This window comes from Mesoplodon bidens (genome assembly GCF_964165515.1).
Source record: "Mesoplodon bidens genome assembly, chromosome: 17".
Lineage (NCBI taxonomy): Eukaryota > Metazoa > Chordata > Mammalia > Artiodactyla > Ziphiidae > Mesoplodon > Mesoplodon bidens.
Genome location: NC_138174.1, coordinates 9,559,818 through 9,577,489, shown reverse-complemented (window position 1 = coordinate 9,577,489; position 17,672 = coordinate 9,559,818). Strand labels below are relative to the sequence as shown.

General features: G+C 43.6%; 1 protein-coding gene across 8 annotated transcripts in view; it reads left to right on the top strand.

The window, feature by feature from the left end:
• Positions 1-12,574, top strand: part of STARD13 (StAR related lipid transfer domain containing 13) — a 324,501-nt gene extending 311,927 nt beyond the window's left edge. For all 8 annotated transcript variants that reach the window (XM_081214555.1, XM_081214552.1, XM_081214550.1 and 5 more), the window contains 2 exons: positions 9,157-9,333; positions 10,063-12,574. In XM_081214555.1, coding sequence (XP_081070681.1) covers positions 9,157-9,333; positions 10,063-10,180 — 295 coding nt within the window. In that variant the 3' untranslated portion in view covers positions 10,181-12,574. The remainder of the gene's footprint in view (positions 1-9,156; positions 9,334-10,062) is intronic.
• The last annotated feature ends 5,098 nt before the right edge of the window (positions 12,575-17,672 follow it).

Below are 17,672 nucleotides of genomic sequence, written 5' to 3'. Positions count from 1 at the left end.
AATTTAAATAGTTATTTTATTTTTTTTACATCTTTATTGGAGTATAATTGCTTTACAATGGTGTGTTAGTTTCTGCTTTGTAACAAAGTGAATCAGTTATACATGTAAATATGTTCCCATATCTCTTCCCTCTTGCGTCTCCCTCCCTCCCACCCTCCCCATCCCACCCCTCCAGGCGGTCACAAAGCACCGAGCTGACCTCCCTGTGTTATGCGGCTGCTTCCCACTAGCTATCTGCCTTACATTTGGTAGTGTATATATGTCCATGCCTCTCTCTCGCTTTGTCACAGCTTACCCATCCCCCTCCCCATATCCTCAAGTCCATTCTCTAGTAGGTCTGTGTCTTTATTCCTGTCTTACCCCTAGGTTCTTCATGACATTTTTTTTTTCTTAACTTCCATATATATGTGTTAGCATACGGTATTTGTCTTTCTCTTTCTGACTTACTTCACTCTGTATGATAGACTCTAGGTCTGTCCACCTCATTACAAATAGCTCAATTTCATTTCTTTTTATGGCTGAGTAATATTCCATTGTACACATGGGCCACATCTTCCATCTCCGGGCTATTGTAAATAGAGCTGCAATGAACATTTTGGTACATGACTCTTTTTCAATTATGGTTTTCTCAGGGTATATGCCCAGTAGTGGGATTGCTGGGTCATATGGTAGTTGTATTTGTAGATTTTAAGGAAACTCCATACTGTTCTCCATAGTGGCTGTACCAATTCACATTCCCACCAGCAGTGCAAGAGTGTTCCCTTTTCTCCACACCCCCTCCAGGATTTATTGTTTCTAGATTTCTTGATGATGGCAATTCTGACTGGTGTGAGATGATATCTCATTGTAGTTTTGATTTGCATTTCTCTAATGATTAATGATGTTGAGAATTCTTTCATGTGTTTGTTGGCAGTCTGTATATCTTCTGTGGAGAAATGTCTATTTAGGTCTTCTGCCCATTTTTGGATTGAGTTGTTTGTTATTGAGCTGCATGAGCTGCTTATAAATTTTGGAGATTAATCCTTTGTCAGTTGCTTCATTTGCAAATATTTTCTCCCATTCTGAGGGTTGTCTTTTGGTCTTGTTTATGGTTTCCTTTGCTGTGCAAAAGCTTTGAAGTTTCATTAGATCCCATTTGTTTATTTTTGTTTTTATTTCCATTTCTCTAGGAGGTGGGTCAAAAAGGATCTTGCTGTGATTTATGTCATAGAGTGTTCTGCCTATGTTTTCTCTAAGAATTTGATAGTTTCTGGCCTTACATTTAGGTCTTTAATCCATTTTGAGCTTATATTTGTATATGGTGTTAGGGAGTGATCTAATCTCATACTTATACATGTCCCTGTCCAGTTTTCCCAGCACCACTTATTAAAGAGGCCATCCTTTCTCCACTGTATATTCCTGCCTCTATCAAAGATAAGGTGACCATATGTGCGTGGGTTTATCTCTGGGTTTTCTATCCTGTTACATTGATCTAGCTTTCTGTTTTTATGCCAGTACCATACTGTCTTGATTACTATAGCTTTGTAGTATAGTCTGTAGTCAGGGAGCCTGATTCCTCCAGCTCCGTTTTTCATTCTCAAGATTGCTTTGGCTATTTGGGATCTTTTGTGTTTCCATACATATTGTGAATTTTTTGTTCTCGTTCTGTAAAAAATGCCAGTGGTAGTTTGATAGGGATTGCATTGAATCTGTAGATTGCTTTGGGTAGTAGAGTCATTTTCACAATGTTGATTCTTCCAATACAAGAGCATGGTATATCTCTCCATCTATTTGTATCATCTTTAATTTCTTTCATCAGTGTCTTATAATTTTCTGCATACAGGTTTTTTGTCTCCTTAGGTAGGTTTATTCCTAGATATTTTATTCTTTTTGTTGCAATGGTAAATGGGAGTGTTTTCTTGATTTCACTTTCAGATTTTTCATCATTAGTGTATAGGAATGCCAGAGATTTCTGTGCATTAATTTTGTATCCTGCTACTTTACTTAATTCATTGATTATCTCTAGTAGTTTTCTGGTAGCATCTTTAGGATTCTCTATGTAGAGTATCATGTCATCTGAAAATAGTGACAGCTTTACTTCTTTTCCGATTTGGATTCCTTTTATTTCCTTTTCTTCTCTGCTGTGGCTAAGACTTCCAAAACTATGTTGAATAAGAGTGGTGAGAGTGGGCAACCTTGTCTTGTTCCTGATCTTAGTTGAAATGCTTTCAGTTTTTCACCATTGAGGATGATGTTGGCTGTGGGTTTGTCATATATGGCCTTTATTATGTTGAGGAAAGTTCCCTCTATGCCTACTTTCTGCAGGGTTTTTATCAATAATGGATGTTGAATTTTGTCAAAAGCTTTCTCTGCATCTATTGAGATGATCATATGGTTTTTCTCCTTCAATTTGTTAATATGATGTATCACCTTGATTAATTTGCATATATTGAAGAATCCTTGCATTCCTGGAATAAACCCTACTTGATCATGGTGTATGATCCTTTTAATGTGCTGTTGGATTGTGTTTGCTAGTATTTTGAGGAGGATTTTTGCATCTGTGTTCATCAGCGATATAGGCCTGTAGTTTTCTTTCTTTGTGACATCCTTGTCTGGTTTTGGTATCAAGGTGATGGTGGCCTCGTAGAATGAGTTTGGGAGTGTTCCTCCCTCTGCTGTATTTTGGAAGAGTTTGAGAAGGATAGGTGTTACCTCTTCTCTAAATGTTTGATAGAATTCGCCTGTGAAGCCATCTGGTCCTGGGCTTTTGTTTGTTGGAAGATTTTTAATCACAGTTTCAATTTCAGGGCTTGTGATTGGTCTGTTCATATTTTCTATTTCTTCCTGATTCAGTCTTGGCAAGTTGTACATTTCTAAGAATTTGTCCATTTCTTCCAGGTTGTCCATTTTATTGGCATAAAGTTGCTTGTAGTAATCTCTCATGATCTTTTGTATTTCTGCAGTGTCAGTTGTTACTTCTCCTTTTTCATTTCTAATTCTATCGATTTGAGTTTTCTCCCTTTTTTTCTTGATGAGTCTGGCTAATGGTTTATCAATTTTGTTTATCTTCTAAAAGAACCAGCTTTTAGTTTTATTGATCTTTGCTATCATTTCCTTCATTTCTTTTTCATTTATTTCTGATCTGATTTTTATGATTTCTTTCCTTCTGCTAACTTTGGTGTGTTTTTGTTCTTCTTTCTCTAATTGCTTTAGGTGCAGGGTCAGGTTGTTTACTCGAGATGTTTTCTGTTTCTTAAGGTGGGATTGTATTGCTATAAACTTCCCTCTTAGAACTGCTTTTGCTGCATCCCATAGGTTTTGGGTGGTCGTCTCTCCATTGTCATTTGTTTCTAGATATTTTTTGATTTCCTCTTTGATTTCTTCAGTGATCACTTCATTATTAAGTAGTACATTGTTTAGCCTCCATGTATTTGTATTTTTACAAATCTTTTCCTGTAATTGATATCTAGTCTCATAGCGTTGTGGTCGGAAAAGATACTTGATACAATTTCAATTTTCTTAAATTTACCAAGGCTTGATTTGTGACCCAAGATATGATCTATCCTGGAGAATGTTCCATGAGCACTTGAGAAAAATGTGTATTCTGTTGTTTTTGGATGGAATGTCCTATAAATATCAATTAAGTCCATCTTGTTTAATGTATCATTTAAAGCTTGTGTTTCCTTATTTATTTTCATTTTGGATGATCTGTCCATTGGTGAAAGTGGGGTGTTAAAGTCCCCTACTATGAATGTGTTACTGTTGATTTCCCCTTTTATGGCTGTTAGTATTTGCCTTATGTATTGAGGTGCTCCTATGTTGGGTGCATAAATATTTACAATTGTTATATCTTCTTCTTGGATCGATCCCTTGATCATTATGTAGTGTCCTTCTTTGTCTCTTCTAATAGTCTTTATTTTAAAGTCTATTTTGTCTGATATGAGAATTGCCACTCCAGCTTTCTTTTGGTTTCCATTTGCATGGAATATCTTTTTCCATCCCCTTACCTTCAGTCTGTATGTGTCTCTAGGTCTGAAGTGGGTCTCTTGTAGACAGCATATATATGGGTCTTGTTTTTGTATCCATTCAGCCAATCTGTGTCTTTTGGTGGGAGCATTTAGTCCATTTACATTTAAGGTAATTATTGATATGTATGTTCCTATTCCCATTTTCTTAATTGTTTTGGGTTCGTTATTGTAGGTCTTTTCCCTCTGTTGTGTTTCCTGCCTAGAGAAGTTCCTTTAGCATTTGTTGTAAAGCTGGTTTGGTGGTACTGAACTCTCTCAGCTTTTGCTTGTCTGTAAACATTTTAATTTCTCCATCAAATCTGAATGAGATCCTTGCTGGGTAATCTTGGTTGCAGGTTATTCTCCTTTATCACTTTAAATATGTCCTGCCAGTCCCTTCTGGCTTGCAGAGTTTCTGCTGAAAGATCAGCTGTTAACCTTATGGGGATTCCCTTGTGTATTATTTGTTGTTTGTACCTTGCTGCTTTTAATATGTTTTCTTTAATTTTTGACAGTTTAATATGTGTCTTAGCGTATTTCTCCTTGGATTTATCCTGTATGGGACTCTGTGCCTCCTGGACTTGATTAACTATTTCCTTTCCCATATTAGGGAAGTTTTCAACTATAATCTCTTCAAATATTTTCTCAGTCCCTTTCTTTTTCTCTTCTTCTTCTGGAACCCCTATAATTTGAATGTTGGTGCATTTAATGTTGTCCCAGAGGTCTCTGAGACTGTCCTCACTTCTTTTCATTGTTTTTTCTTCCTTCTGCTCTGCAGTAGTTATTTCCCCTATTTTATCTTCCACGTCACTTATCTGTTCTTCTGCCTCAGTTGTTCTGCTATTGATCTCATCTAGAGTATTTTTAATTTCATTTCTTGTGTTGCTCATCATTACTTGATTCATCTTTAGTTCTTCTAGGTCCTTGTTAACTGTTTCTTGCAGTTTGTGTATTCTATTTCCAAGATTTTGGATCATCTTTACTGTCATTATTCTGAATTCTTTTTCAGGTAGACTGCCTATTTCCTCTTCGTTAGGTCTGGTGGGTTTTTATCTTGCTCCTTCACCTGCTGTGTGTTTTTCTGTCTTCTCATTTTGCTTATCTTACTGTGTTTGGGGTCTCCTTTTTGCAGGATGCAGGTTCGTAGTTCCCGTTGTTTTTGGTCGTCCCCAGTGGCTAAGGTTGGTTCAGTGGGTTGTGTAGCCTTCCTGGTGGAGGGGACTAGTGCCTGTGTTCTGGTGGATGAGGCTGGATCTTGTCTTTCTGGTGGGCAGGTCCACGTCTGGTGGTGTGTTTTGGGGTGTCTGTGGACATTTTATGATTTTAGGCAGCCTCTCTGCTAATGGGTGGGGTTGTGTTCCTGTCTTGCTAGTTGTTTGGCATAGGGTGTCCAGCATTGTAGCTTGCTGGTCGTTGAGTGAAGCTGGGTGCTGGTGTTGAGATGGAGATCTCTGGAAGATTTTCGCCGTTTGATATTACGTGGAGCTGGGAGGTCTCTTGTGGACCCGTGTCCTGAAGTTGGCTCTCCCACCTCAGAGGCACAGCACTGACTCCTGGCTGGAGCACCAAGAACCTTTCATCCACACAGCTCAGAATAAAAAGGAGAAAAAGTAGAAACAAAGAATTAGTAGAAGTAGAAAGGAAGGCAGAAAGGAAGAAAAGAAAGGAGGGAGGAGGGAAGGAATGAAAAAAGGAAATAAGATAAAGTAGAATAAAATTATGATAGAATATAATAAAGTTATTAAAAAATAAGGAAAAAAATGGACAGATAGAACCCTGGGACAAATGGTGGAAGCAAAGCTATACAGACAAAATCTCGCACAGAAGCATACACATACACACTCAGAAAAAGAGGAAAAGGGGGAAAAATCATAAATCTTGCTCTCAAAGTCCCACCTCCTCAATTTGGGATGACTCATTGTCTATTCATGTATTCCACAGATGCAGGGTACATCAAGTTGATTGTGGCATTTTTAATCCACGGCTTCTGAGGCTGCTGGGAGAGATTTCCCTTTCTCTTCTTTGTTCTCACAGCTCCCGGGGCTCAGCTTTGGATTTGGCCCCGCCTCTGCGTGTAGGTCGCCGGAGGGCGTCTGTTCTTCACTCAAACAGGACAGGGTTAAAGGAGCCGCTGATTCGGGGGCTCTGGCTCACTCAGGCCGGGGGGAGGGAGGGGTACGGGTGCTGGGCGAGTCTGTGGCGGCAGAGGCTGGCGTGACGTTGCACCAGCCTGAGGCGCGCCGTGCGTTCTCCCGGGTAAGTTGTCCCTGGATCCTGGGACCCTGGCAGTGGCAGGCTGCACAGGCTCCTGGAAGGGAGATGTGGAGAGTGACCTGTGCTTGCACACAGGCTTCTTGGTGGCGGCAGCAGCAGCCTTAGCGTCTCATGCCTGTCTCTGGGGTAGCCGCAGCTCGCACCCGTCTCTGGAGCTGCTTTAAGCAGCGCTCTTAATCCCCTCTCCTTGCACACCAGGAAACAAAGAGGGAACAAAAAATTTCTTGCCTCTTCAGAAGCTCCAGACTTTTCCCCAGACGCCCTCCTGGCTAGCCGTGGCGCACTAGCCCCGTCAGGCTGTTCACGCCGCTAACCCCAGTCCTCTCCCTGGGATCCAACCGAAGCCCGAGCCGCAGCTCCCAGCCCCGCCCACCCTGGTGGGTGAGCAGACAAGCCTCTCGGGTTGGTGAGTGCCGGTCGGCACCGATCCTCTGTGCGGGAATCTCTCCGCTTTGCCCTCCGCACCCCCGTTGCTGCGCTCTCCTCCTCGACTCGGAAGCTTTCCCTGCTCTGCCACCCGCAGTCTCCTTCCATGAAGGGGCTTCCTAGTGTGTGTAAACCTTTCCTCCTTCATGGCTCCCTCCCACTGGTGCAGGTCCCATCCCTATCCTTTTGTCTCTTGTTTATTCTTTTTTCTTTTGCCCTCCCCAGGTACGTGGGGAGTTTCTTGCCTTTTGGGAAGTCTGAGGTCTTCTGCCAGCGTTCAGTAGGTGTTCTGTAGGAGTTGTTCCACGTGTAGATGAATTTCTGGTGTATCTGTGGGGAGAAAGGTGATCTCCACGTCTTAGTCCTCCGCCATCTTCCCCTTGCCCCTCTAAATAGTTTATTAAACTAGTCTTCATGGCAAACTAAAGGTTACTTTTTACATGGGCTATTTATGCCTTTGGAATTGGTCCTTAGGACCTTGAATTTTAAGGGTCACTTTTTCCCTAAGTATATGTTTGTCTTAGCAACCTTGGGACCCTGGTGGAGAATGTGGGCCGTTGTTAGGGTGGCTTATTACCGCAGTTATTGGGACTCACCTCGTGGAAGTTAAACTTTACGCCTTCACTCTTGCAAGCAGGAAGTCAAATCATTCTAGGATGGCAGCCACGGGGGGGTGGATGGAGTCATGCCATAGCCTGCCTCTTCACTCCCTTACAGGAGGCTGAGGGCCGGAGTCCATGCATAGAACCTCCCTCCTTCCACTCATCCTGCAGTGCCACCTGCCTGCTACTTCTCATGTATCATTCCATCACTGCCTTGTGCCAGGCACTGTTGGAGGCTCCAGAGATACTGCAGGGAGCAGAACAGACCACAGCCCTGCTCTCTTGGGATTTATATTAGGGAGATAGAGTCAATAAATAATAAGCAAGGGGGATAGGAATAGAGTCAATAAATAATAAGCAAGGGGGATAGGATTACTTACCTTAGGGGGATAGGAAGGGGTAGAATTTCAAATATCGTGGTCAGAGCAGAGTCTCACTGTGTTGATATTTGATCCAAGTCTTGAAGAAGGCGGCGGGTGGACCACGAGGCTGAGGGAGAAGAACTCGGCACCCGAGGATTAATAATGAACCAGATGTGTTTCCTGCAGCAGGAATTCCTTGTGATTATGATACAAGAGGTAGAAAGTGACAGGTATGGAAGAGGAGTCCAGGGCCGAGGCACTTCATGTTTCCAGAGCGTCTCCCTGTCTAGGCTAGCTCGCATGAGGCTGGTCTCCTCTTGGGATTACCATGTTCATGTCTCACTTTATCCCTTCCTGTAGTTCCTCAGGAGCTTCCAGTGATACTCACTGAAGCTTCTTCCATTTTATCCCCACAAATCTGTAGAACTTTCAGTCTTTGTTACTAATCTCAGCCTTATGCATGAAGAGAATGGTCACACCCATGAAGAAGTTAAGTTGCTAAGCATTTGTGTAGGGCTTGCTTATTCCCTAGTTCTAGGTAATAGTTCCTCTTTCTGGTGAGGTAGGCCAGGACGAAGTTAGAGGTGAGATAAGTAAGCAAGGGGATAGGATTTGTAACATAAATAACTAAGATTATAATAATCAAACCTACATCCTACGGTAGAAATGGTTGCTACAGAGATGCTCTCATGATTCCTGACTTCCATCCACAACCTTTTCCCAAGTGGTACACCACCACCCCCATGTTTGAATAGCTCCAGTAACAGTGAACTCACTACCCCTCATATAGCCCATTCCTTTTTTGAGGAGTGCACGTTGTGAGACGGCTCGTCTGCACTGAATTAAAACATACCTTCATATCTCTGCTTTCTGGAGGCAAATCAACTGTATTTATTTCTTCTCCCGCTCAAGAGCCACTCAGGGACTTGAAGGCAATTAGTAGTAGTCTGCCATGTATCTAGTTTTCTTCAAGCTAAGCATCCTTTCAGACTTGAGCACCACCTCCTCCAGGAAGCCATCCCCTGTACATGATCTCAGAGCGCTCTTTGCACAGCCATATCACTGCACTTGCCGTGGTGCTTTAGGGTTCTCTTGGTAGGTCTGTTTCTCCTCCTGGGCTGTAGACCTTTATGTCTTCAGTGGCTTCTCAGAGCTTGGCACACCCAGTAGATGTTTGGTGAAAGACTTGAATGGGCGGGTCCTAATTCCCAAACGGTGAGACCAGTCCTTCAGTATTATGCAGGAGCCTCCGCAGCCTCAGTTTGGGATTCCGAAAGCAGCTCTGAAAGCTGCAAGACCGTTTCTGACCTCTGGGTCAGAGGGCTGAGACCCTTGCTTTCAACTGCGTGGTATAAAGTTCACATGCACTTATGGAAACCATTAGCTTAGTCCAAGTAACTGGGCTTGGAATTTGAGCAAGAAAATATAAGTGTGAGCCTCGGCGCTGTACTCAGGGTTTTCTCTCTCTCAGCCCTAATTCCGACGTGCGGGTTTGTTTTGCTGCAGGACCTGGAAGACTGATTTGCCCAAAGGAATGTGCACTCTGGTGTCCCTCTCCGTGGAGCACGAGGAAGCCCAGCTCATGGGTGGCGTGCGGGCCGTGGTGATGGACTCTCAGTACTTAATGGAGCCGTGTGGGTCAGGCAAGTCGAGGCTGACCCACATCTGCAGGGTGGACCTGAGGTGAGCGGGCTCCTGGGGGCAGCGGGTGCAGGCTTGCCGCACATTTGCTGGGGCCCTGTTTCTCACCTGGTCCCCTATTTCACTGTCCTTTTATTCCTCTTGCCATTAACATGCTTTCTAGAAGACTATGTGCGCCTCCCCCTCGCTTTTCCTCTTTCCACCCTTGCTAAAATTCTGACTTTCAGGAGAAAGTCCTCTGCTCATCTTTATTTTCCATTTTGTCCCACTTATACTTCTGTGCTTCGGGCACAGGGCAAACACCAGCACTAGAGCCCGGGACGTAAGTAGGTGCTCAGTAAATACGAGTCCTCTTGTGTTTTCTTTTCAGCCTGTCCCTTTTGTGGCTCTCTCCAGTTGCCCTCCTTTGAGAGGCAACTAACTTAAATCCAACCCCTTCAAGGCATTCATGATACTGAGTTCTTGGTCTGGGTGGATATAAGCTGGGTTTTCTCAGTAAATTCTAGAATTAAGTCTGAATCACCCCCGAGGAGACGCTATCATTTTAAAGCACCCGGTGAATACTGGAAAGATAGACCAACTACTTGGCCAAAAAGGCATTTCAAGGCCCCTGTTGACAGACTGAGGTTCTCAGAACCTCAGAGCAGCAGCCCCGAGTGTAATGCAGGTGGACTGACATTCAGGGCACAAGCACAGTCCTGCCGACCATGACAAATTTTGGTGATTTGGAAAAAGACTTTCCCACTTCCTTTCTGATTTTTGTCCCTGCAGAGGTCATTCCCCAGAATGGTACAATAAAGGCTTTGGACATCTGTGTGCAGCGGAAGTTGCCAGGATTAGAAACTCTTTTCAGCCCCTCATTGCTGAGGGTCCAGAAACTAAAATCTGAGTTTTCCCCAGTGTGACATCAAACTCAGGGAAGAGGAAGTGAAAGCAAACACTTGTGGGAGAGAGTGTGCATGTGAGAAAGCAAGGGAGAGAGAGAAACCGACTGACAATGCTTAAAAACGGAAGCACTGACAAGTCGGAGTGTTGAAGATGCAAGAATTTCTGAGAACTTTCCTAGCCTTCCTGGAGACGGCTACATCCCTACTAATATAATATTTTTAAAAATCAGAACATTTATCTATGTTACTTAAAATTAAATGGATTATTCCTTGTGCATTGCCTAATTTGCTATTTAAAGGCTTCTAAGAAGCATATTCTTAACTGTAAATAAATGTATGTATAGCATATGTACATATGTGTGTATATCTCTATCTTTACTGTATATATGTAAAATATCAATTTTATATATAATTGCATATTTTGAAAAGGAACGAGTCTGATTCGGTGAGACCCTTCCTCACCTGGTTCTTTCCAAGTTGTTCTGGGCGCTGTCTCCCCACTGTCCTGTAAGCTGAGCAGAATCTGCTGCTGACACCAAAGTGTGAAAATATGTAGTCTGCCCTGATGTCTTACCAAAGATTAGCCAACCAAAGGAAAACACATTAAATGGTTCTTACATGTTGTCAGCTTGTTTGTGTTATTCAAACACTGAGAGTGGGGTGTTGCATAAAGCAAGGAAAATAATATTTAGTCCTCTTTAAAGCAAAGAAGTGAGTGAGGAGTCATTCCTGAATTTAAGGCTAGATTACCGCTTGCCATGGGGCCAGCAGATACAGCTTTCAGTGACATGTTAGATGCCTGTGGACCACTGGAGTCAGCCCAGTGACTGAAAGAGAGCCTGCATTTCCCTGCTGATTAGAGCTGAATATAATACCTTTTGCAGATTCACAGCCAAAGGGAGCCTCTGTGTTTTGTTGAGTTTTCATACTTACATTTCATCATGTTCTTAAATGTCATTCTAGTTGACCAGTGGCCTATTTGGTCACAGTTAATTGGCATTTTCTTACCAACGTATTGCACTGAATTTAACTCTGGACACCAGATGAAGGGAGATGATGGTCATTCAAGAGTCCTGGACCATTTCAGCTTCAGGGAATTCTACTGTTGCTACATATGATGCTCTTAAGATAGAATTCATTGAAGTTTCGCAATCTGAAAGACAGGGTTTTTAAACTAATGTTAAGACCAAAACTGTGTTCTTCAATTAGTTTTAGAAAATATAAACAGGTCTGTTAAATTCCATGTTTCTTCATTAGTCAGTCAAGCTACCTATGCATTTGACCCAACCTTATTTATTATTGTATAGACTAAGCAAATTGACTATCCTTAACCAATTGCTAATGGGCTTAAGTTGGTTTTTTATTGTAATTCAACAGTGCTAGAGAGGAAGATAATTTATTGTGTTTGGTTTCAGGGAGAGATTGGTATCATAACTTAGCAATTCATGCTGGAGAAAAAAAAGAGTGTTTTCCTTTCTTTTCTTTTTATATTGTATGCGTTTATATAATGTTTTCTTTTATCAGCAATGTGCAATTCTTTTATTGAGAGAAATAAAAATGCTATATATGAGTTCTGTATGGTACCAGTAAAATCATACTGTTTGAATTGTGATCTAGGAATTTTTTGTTTCCTTGCCTACTGAAGAAGGTGGCAGCAAACCCATAATTTTTCATCTGGGCAATGCCCTGTGAGCAAAACAAATTCACTTCTTCCATACATCTTAAATTTAACCACATATGCCAGATTACTTTAATATGCATAGACAAGATCATTAGTGAATTTTAATTTAGCTTAATGCTGATTCTACTCCAGAGATGGGATCATATGTTTTCAGGAAATATGACAGGCACACAAGGATGAATGGTGTCATGTCACCTAGAGCAGGCCTTTTCCAGCCTTAGCAGCACACGGATCACCCGCAGATATTGTTACAGTAAGCCTCTGATTCAGGCAGTCTGAGGTGGACCTGAGATTCTGCATTTTGAACCAGCTTCAGGGATGCCCAGCCTGCCAGCCCGAAGACCACACCTTGAGAAGCTGGGACCTAGAGGATACTTAGAATAAAAGCACACGTGGTTTTATTTCTGACTCCCCTTCTCTTCAAGTTACCTGACTTCTGAATTTTTATGCACATACTAATCACATCACTGCTGCCTAACAACACAGTGCATCTTAAAAAAAAAAAAGATGCAGCAAGCTTGTTTGTCAAATACTACAGTATTTTATTCATTGTTATCTTGCCAATAGAAATAAAATATGATGTTGCCTTTAAATATTATATTTATACCTCATGTATATCTTTACCTCAACTGTTGGTATCAATCATCAATTGTAAATAAATACTTGCCAAGGCAAAGAAATTTATATACATTAAATATACCCTTTTTTTCTATAAGATACATGTTGATTTTCATGCTTCATCCTGTAAGTGGAAAACCTGCTTCCTGAGGAAGAGTTCTCTCTAAATAGCTTGCCATGAGCTTGACACCTCAGTACTATAGTCAAATCTCCCTCAAATATAAAGATTCATATAAAAGTCTAGATTGTTATCAACAGAACTTCACTAACGGTCTGGGTGCCTTAAGCTATGTCTAAGGCATTATGGTGATGGGTAGGGATTTCTTTTACATTTCATTGTTCTTAAATCTAGAAGTTATAAAAACACTTCTAAGAGTATTTTTATGAAGGACTCAGTGAACTCCAGCTACAATTCCATTTTCACTGAGTGCATAAGAAACTGAGACTTGATGACGTGACTTACGGCTGCACCACTGGACCATGAAGAGTAGCCACATCTGACTCTGAGCCTCTTGCTTTCCATCCTTGTACAGTGAGCCCTCCATATCTGCAGGTTCTGCATCCAAGGATTCAACCAACCACAGATCAAAAATACTCCAGGGGCTTCCCTTGGTGGCGCAGTGGTTGAGAATCTGCCTGCCAGAGCAGGGGACACGGGTTCGAGCCCTGGTCTGGGAAGATCCCACATGCTGCGGAGCAACTAGGCCCGTGAGCCACAACTACTGAGCCTGCGCGTCTGGAGCTTGAGCTCCGCAACAAAGAGAGGCCGCAATAGTGAGAGGCCCGCGCACCGCAATGAAGAGTGGCCCCCGCTTGCCGCAACTAGAGAAAACCCTCGCACAGAAACGAAGACCCAACACAGCCCAAAATAAATAATTTAAAAAGAAAAACTCCAAAAAAAATTCCAGAAAATTCCAAAAAGCAAAACTTGAATTTGCTGTACACTGGCAGCTATTTACATAGCATTTACATTGTATTTACAGCTATTTACATATCATTTGCATTGTATTAGGTATTACAAGTAATCTAGAGATGATTTAAAGTATATGAGAGTATGTGCATGGGTTATATGCAAATACTACATCACTTTATATAAGGGACTTGAGCAATCCCTGGATTCTGGTACCTGAAGGGAGTCCTGGAGCTAATTTCCTGCGGATACTGAGGGACCACTGTACTTGTTCTATGCGTTATTTCTAAAAGATGACAAAGGTCGCCCCTAATTAAGCAAGCAGGAGCTCTTGAACATTCTCAGCTACAGGCTACAAGCGCCACAGCAGCCCCAATGACCACATGCCCACATAAAAATGATCCACACTCTGCTCTCTGCTCCTCTCCCTCATCCTTTCTTCCATTACTTGCAAGTTTTGCTTTCATGGGCAAAGGAGGAATTTCAACTGTCCCTTTTCCTCTTCTATGTGAAAGAAGAGAACATGGTCATTCTAGCAGCCACAGGCAACCAGTGTCATCCTGGGACCCTGGAGCATAGGAATTCAAACTTGATTCTGAGTCTACTTCATGAAATTCTTAGGCATGAAACTGTTCTTCTTCTTTTTTTTTAATATTTTATTTATTTATTTAGGCTCTGCTGGGTCTTAGTTGCAGCATGCAGGATCTTCACTATGGCGTGTGGCCTTCTTAGTTGCGGCATGCGCGCAGGATCTAGTTCCCTGACGAAGGATCCAACCCGGGCCCCCTGCATTGGGAGCGCAGAGTCTTATCCACTGGACCACCAGGGAAGTCCCTGTCATACTTCTGTCTTTTGATATTTGGCCACAAAAAAAATCAGTCGTATGATTTCCTTTCAGGAAATTAATGTAAAGGGATTAAATAGATCCTCGCCAAGTGGAGTGCCATTGTTCCTGTGGCGCTGACAATGATTCTGAATTGTCCCGGTGGAGATGCCCAGCCACTAGTGGGACATACAGGTGTGAAACACTGAGAGTGGCCAGGGCCCAAAGCTAGAGGTACATCCCGTGTTCACTTCAGCTGTGTTACCCCTGCCTCTCCTGACGACACACGTAACGGTCCAGTGATACCAAGCCACTCTTTCGCATCTCTTTGACCTGGCATTGACGTTCTCCCCATCTTGTTGGTCGTGTGATAGCCTGTTTATTCCTCAAAGCCCTATCTGAGCATCATTTGCTCCATGGACTTTCCTGACCACCCATCTGAAATCCACCTGCTTCCTTAAATATTACTCTTATTGCATGAATCACATCTCATTTAGTTATTTGGCAATAAATCTAACTCTCCCACCAGACTATGAGCTCTTAGGGACATGGACCATGTCTTACTCAGCTTTGAAACTCCATCCCGTAGGACACTTTCTGCTATACCATTCTGTAAGTATTTAAAATGACCTGGGCATCTGAAAACTGGGCATAAAGATGATAGAAGCCATAGCAATGGAAGTCATAACCTAGTGTGGAGTACTCCAAAGCCAGTAAAATAACTCACATTTTGTGTTTCACTACTTCAACTCTCCAACAGCACAAAGAATGGAGAATTAGCTTCCAAGAAGTTAAATGCAACTGTTTCTGAAATTATCAAATGCTGAACATCTGTTTGCAGAAAATAGGACAGTTTGATTAGTTCATTCATCCAACAAATCTGTGTGGAGCGCTCATGATGTGCCAGACACTGTTCTAGGCATTCAGTAACTAAAACAATAAATAAAATCAGTGAAAAAAACAGACAAAGAATCCCTGTCCTCATGGAACTTACGGTCTAGAAGAGAAAACAGCCAAGAAACAAGATAAGTAATTGACCAGGGAAGCTCTACAGAGAAAAATAAAATCAGAGGAAGGAGATTAGATAGTCAGGGAAAAGCTTACCAAGGGCCTGGGGTAAAGAACTATCAAAATGACACGTTGTTTGATTATTTTTCCTCAAGCTCCACTGGAGCTGCTAAAATTACAGTGGTGGGAATGATCAATTCATCAATTGACTGAGACCTTATTCCTTGTGAAGGAAAATAAGTAACGGCAGCAGGAGGAAATGAAGCCTCTGGGAACTACACTTGCTGATGCGTGATGGCTGCGTCTTTCAAGCCCATCAGAAAGCAAGCAGGGTTCCAGCAAGCGATGCACAGGTGCTGGAAGCCCGCATGTCCCAGATGGAAACATTCAGTTCTTAGGCCTAGATGATAAGTCCCCTGACGTTCTGATTTCCAGATACAAGCATGTCTCCAAGGCCCCCGGATACTTCGCGGAGTTCTCGAGACAAGTGTCTCCACGTGCTCCAAGGCAGGCTCCCTTGTCAGCTTGGCTCATCCTCACACTCACACCCACACCCACCCCTGCTGACCATGACCACGACCGCTCAGCTCACTGCTGGGACCCACCCTGGCACCAGAGTCCTGGGAGGGGAGGAAGACCCCGTTCTCCCTGTGATACCTCCTTATGAGGCTGCTCCAAGTGCTTCCCTAAATCCCCACAACACACCTGAGACCAGGTGTCACTTGGGATAAGACTCAACCAACACACCAGGGAGACAGTACCAGGTAGGATGTAACTTAAAGCTGCAGCCCCAAGGGGCTCTGCTTCCAGCGCCTTAACCCACACCTGACCCCAGGGGCTCTCACCTCTCCGCCTGCCCCCACCACCACCACGATCAGCCTCCACTCTGGCAACAGTGAACGCCTCCTGCAGGGAAGGGTCTGACCCAGCCCGCCTCACTCCCACATCCAGGTCCCCAGCTTCAGAATGTGACGAACAACTGCGCTGACGGCAGGAGGAATTCACTCTGGCGGAAGACCCACCTTCACACCCTGGCCGCGTGGCTCCACCCCAAGACCCAGAAGTTCATCACACCAGGGACGCGCGCAGATTCGTTGCCCTAAATCCGAGTCACCTCGGGAAACATCACCACGCTGCTCCTGTGGGCACAGCGGGTGCCAGCCCTATATTGGGCTTCCTCTCCTTCCCTTCCCATCCCTGTGCTCACGTCAAGGGTGGCAGATGCCTCTGCCATCCCCATGGTTATCAGTCATCCCGTCTGCTGAAAAGCTGATTGGTGACATTTTCATATGAATGTTTCATACAGAGCTGCTCCACTGTAGATTTGCATAATGAAGTCTTTTATCTCCTTATTGGGTATTAGAGGCTTTCTCTCCTGTTACAAGGATTTCAGGCATCAGCAGGTAGGTGGAAGCTATTTTTGGAATACGGAAGAGACTGAAATGCTACTACCACATTAAAAAAAAAGCCTAACCCTGAAAGTCACCTGACCTTGTTGTTCTCTGGTGGTTGGAGTATACGGGTCGTTTCCCCACATGGTCCCTGCTTCCCTGGGGAGGCTTGGGTGCTGCGCTCCCAGGAGAGTCAAAGATGGGAGCTCTGCCTGGATTCAGAAGGGCTCTTCCAAGGAGCCTCCTCCAGCCTGACCCTTCCTTCCCCCGTCTCTCTCCCCCTCCACCACTTCAAAGCTGTCTGAATCTCATCTTTTCTTCTCAGACAGTCCCCACCCCCATTCCTTGGTTTCCAAGCCCGTCAAGCAGTTTTCTGAAGAAATTCCCAAGATGGTGTGTGGTATCCATTCTGTCTCAATCCTGTAATGCACCGCTTTGCCAGGAACTTTGTGCCCAAGAAAGACCCAAGGGAGCATCCAAGAGGTGCCAGCCAGGGATAAGGGACCCCGCCTATCTGGGGGCTGGATTCCCATATACGCCAAATGGACAAGAGTTGAAGACGCTGAGTGAGGAAGGGCCAAACTGGGGAGTACTGGGCAAACAAACAAGACCACTGGATGTGGCGGTGTTCGCTGCTTTTCCTGACGTCCTTCAGTTTCTCTGCTGCTCCCTCACCTACAGGGGAAAACTAAAAGGAAACAGGCACAACTATCAATTCTGTTTGAGCCACAGATAGTGTGCTGCTACAGAGATGGGTGGTTCAAATTACTTTGGAGAAAAGGGCTACCCGATGGTCTGAAATTAAACATGCTCTGGAAGGAGCAGCTGCGGGGGAGCGGTGGGGGGAGGACCACCCATCGCTGGGATCTGTTGGAGCTGCCCTCTGGGACCCCACGCACGAAGAACACACACTCCAGAACAGGGCTTCCCTTCTAGAACTGCATGAAACTGAACATTCAGCTCAAAAAAGACTTGGAAGTGGCAAAGGAGAGTGGATTTCTTCTTAGTTTCCTATCAGTTTGCAGTGGTTCCAGTATAAACCCTGCAGCGTATGTGTGAAACA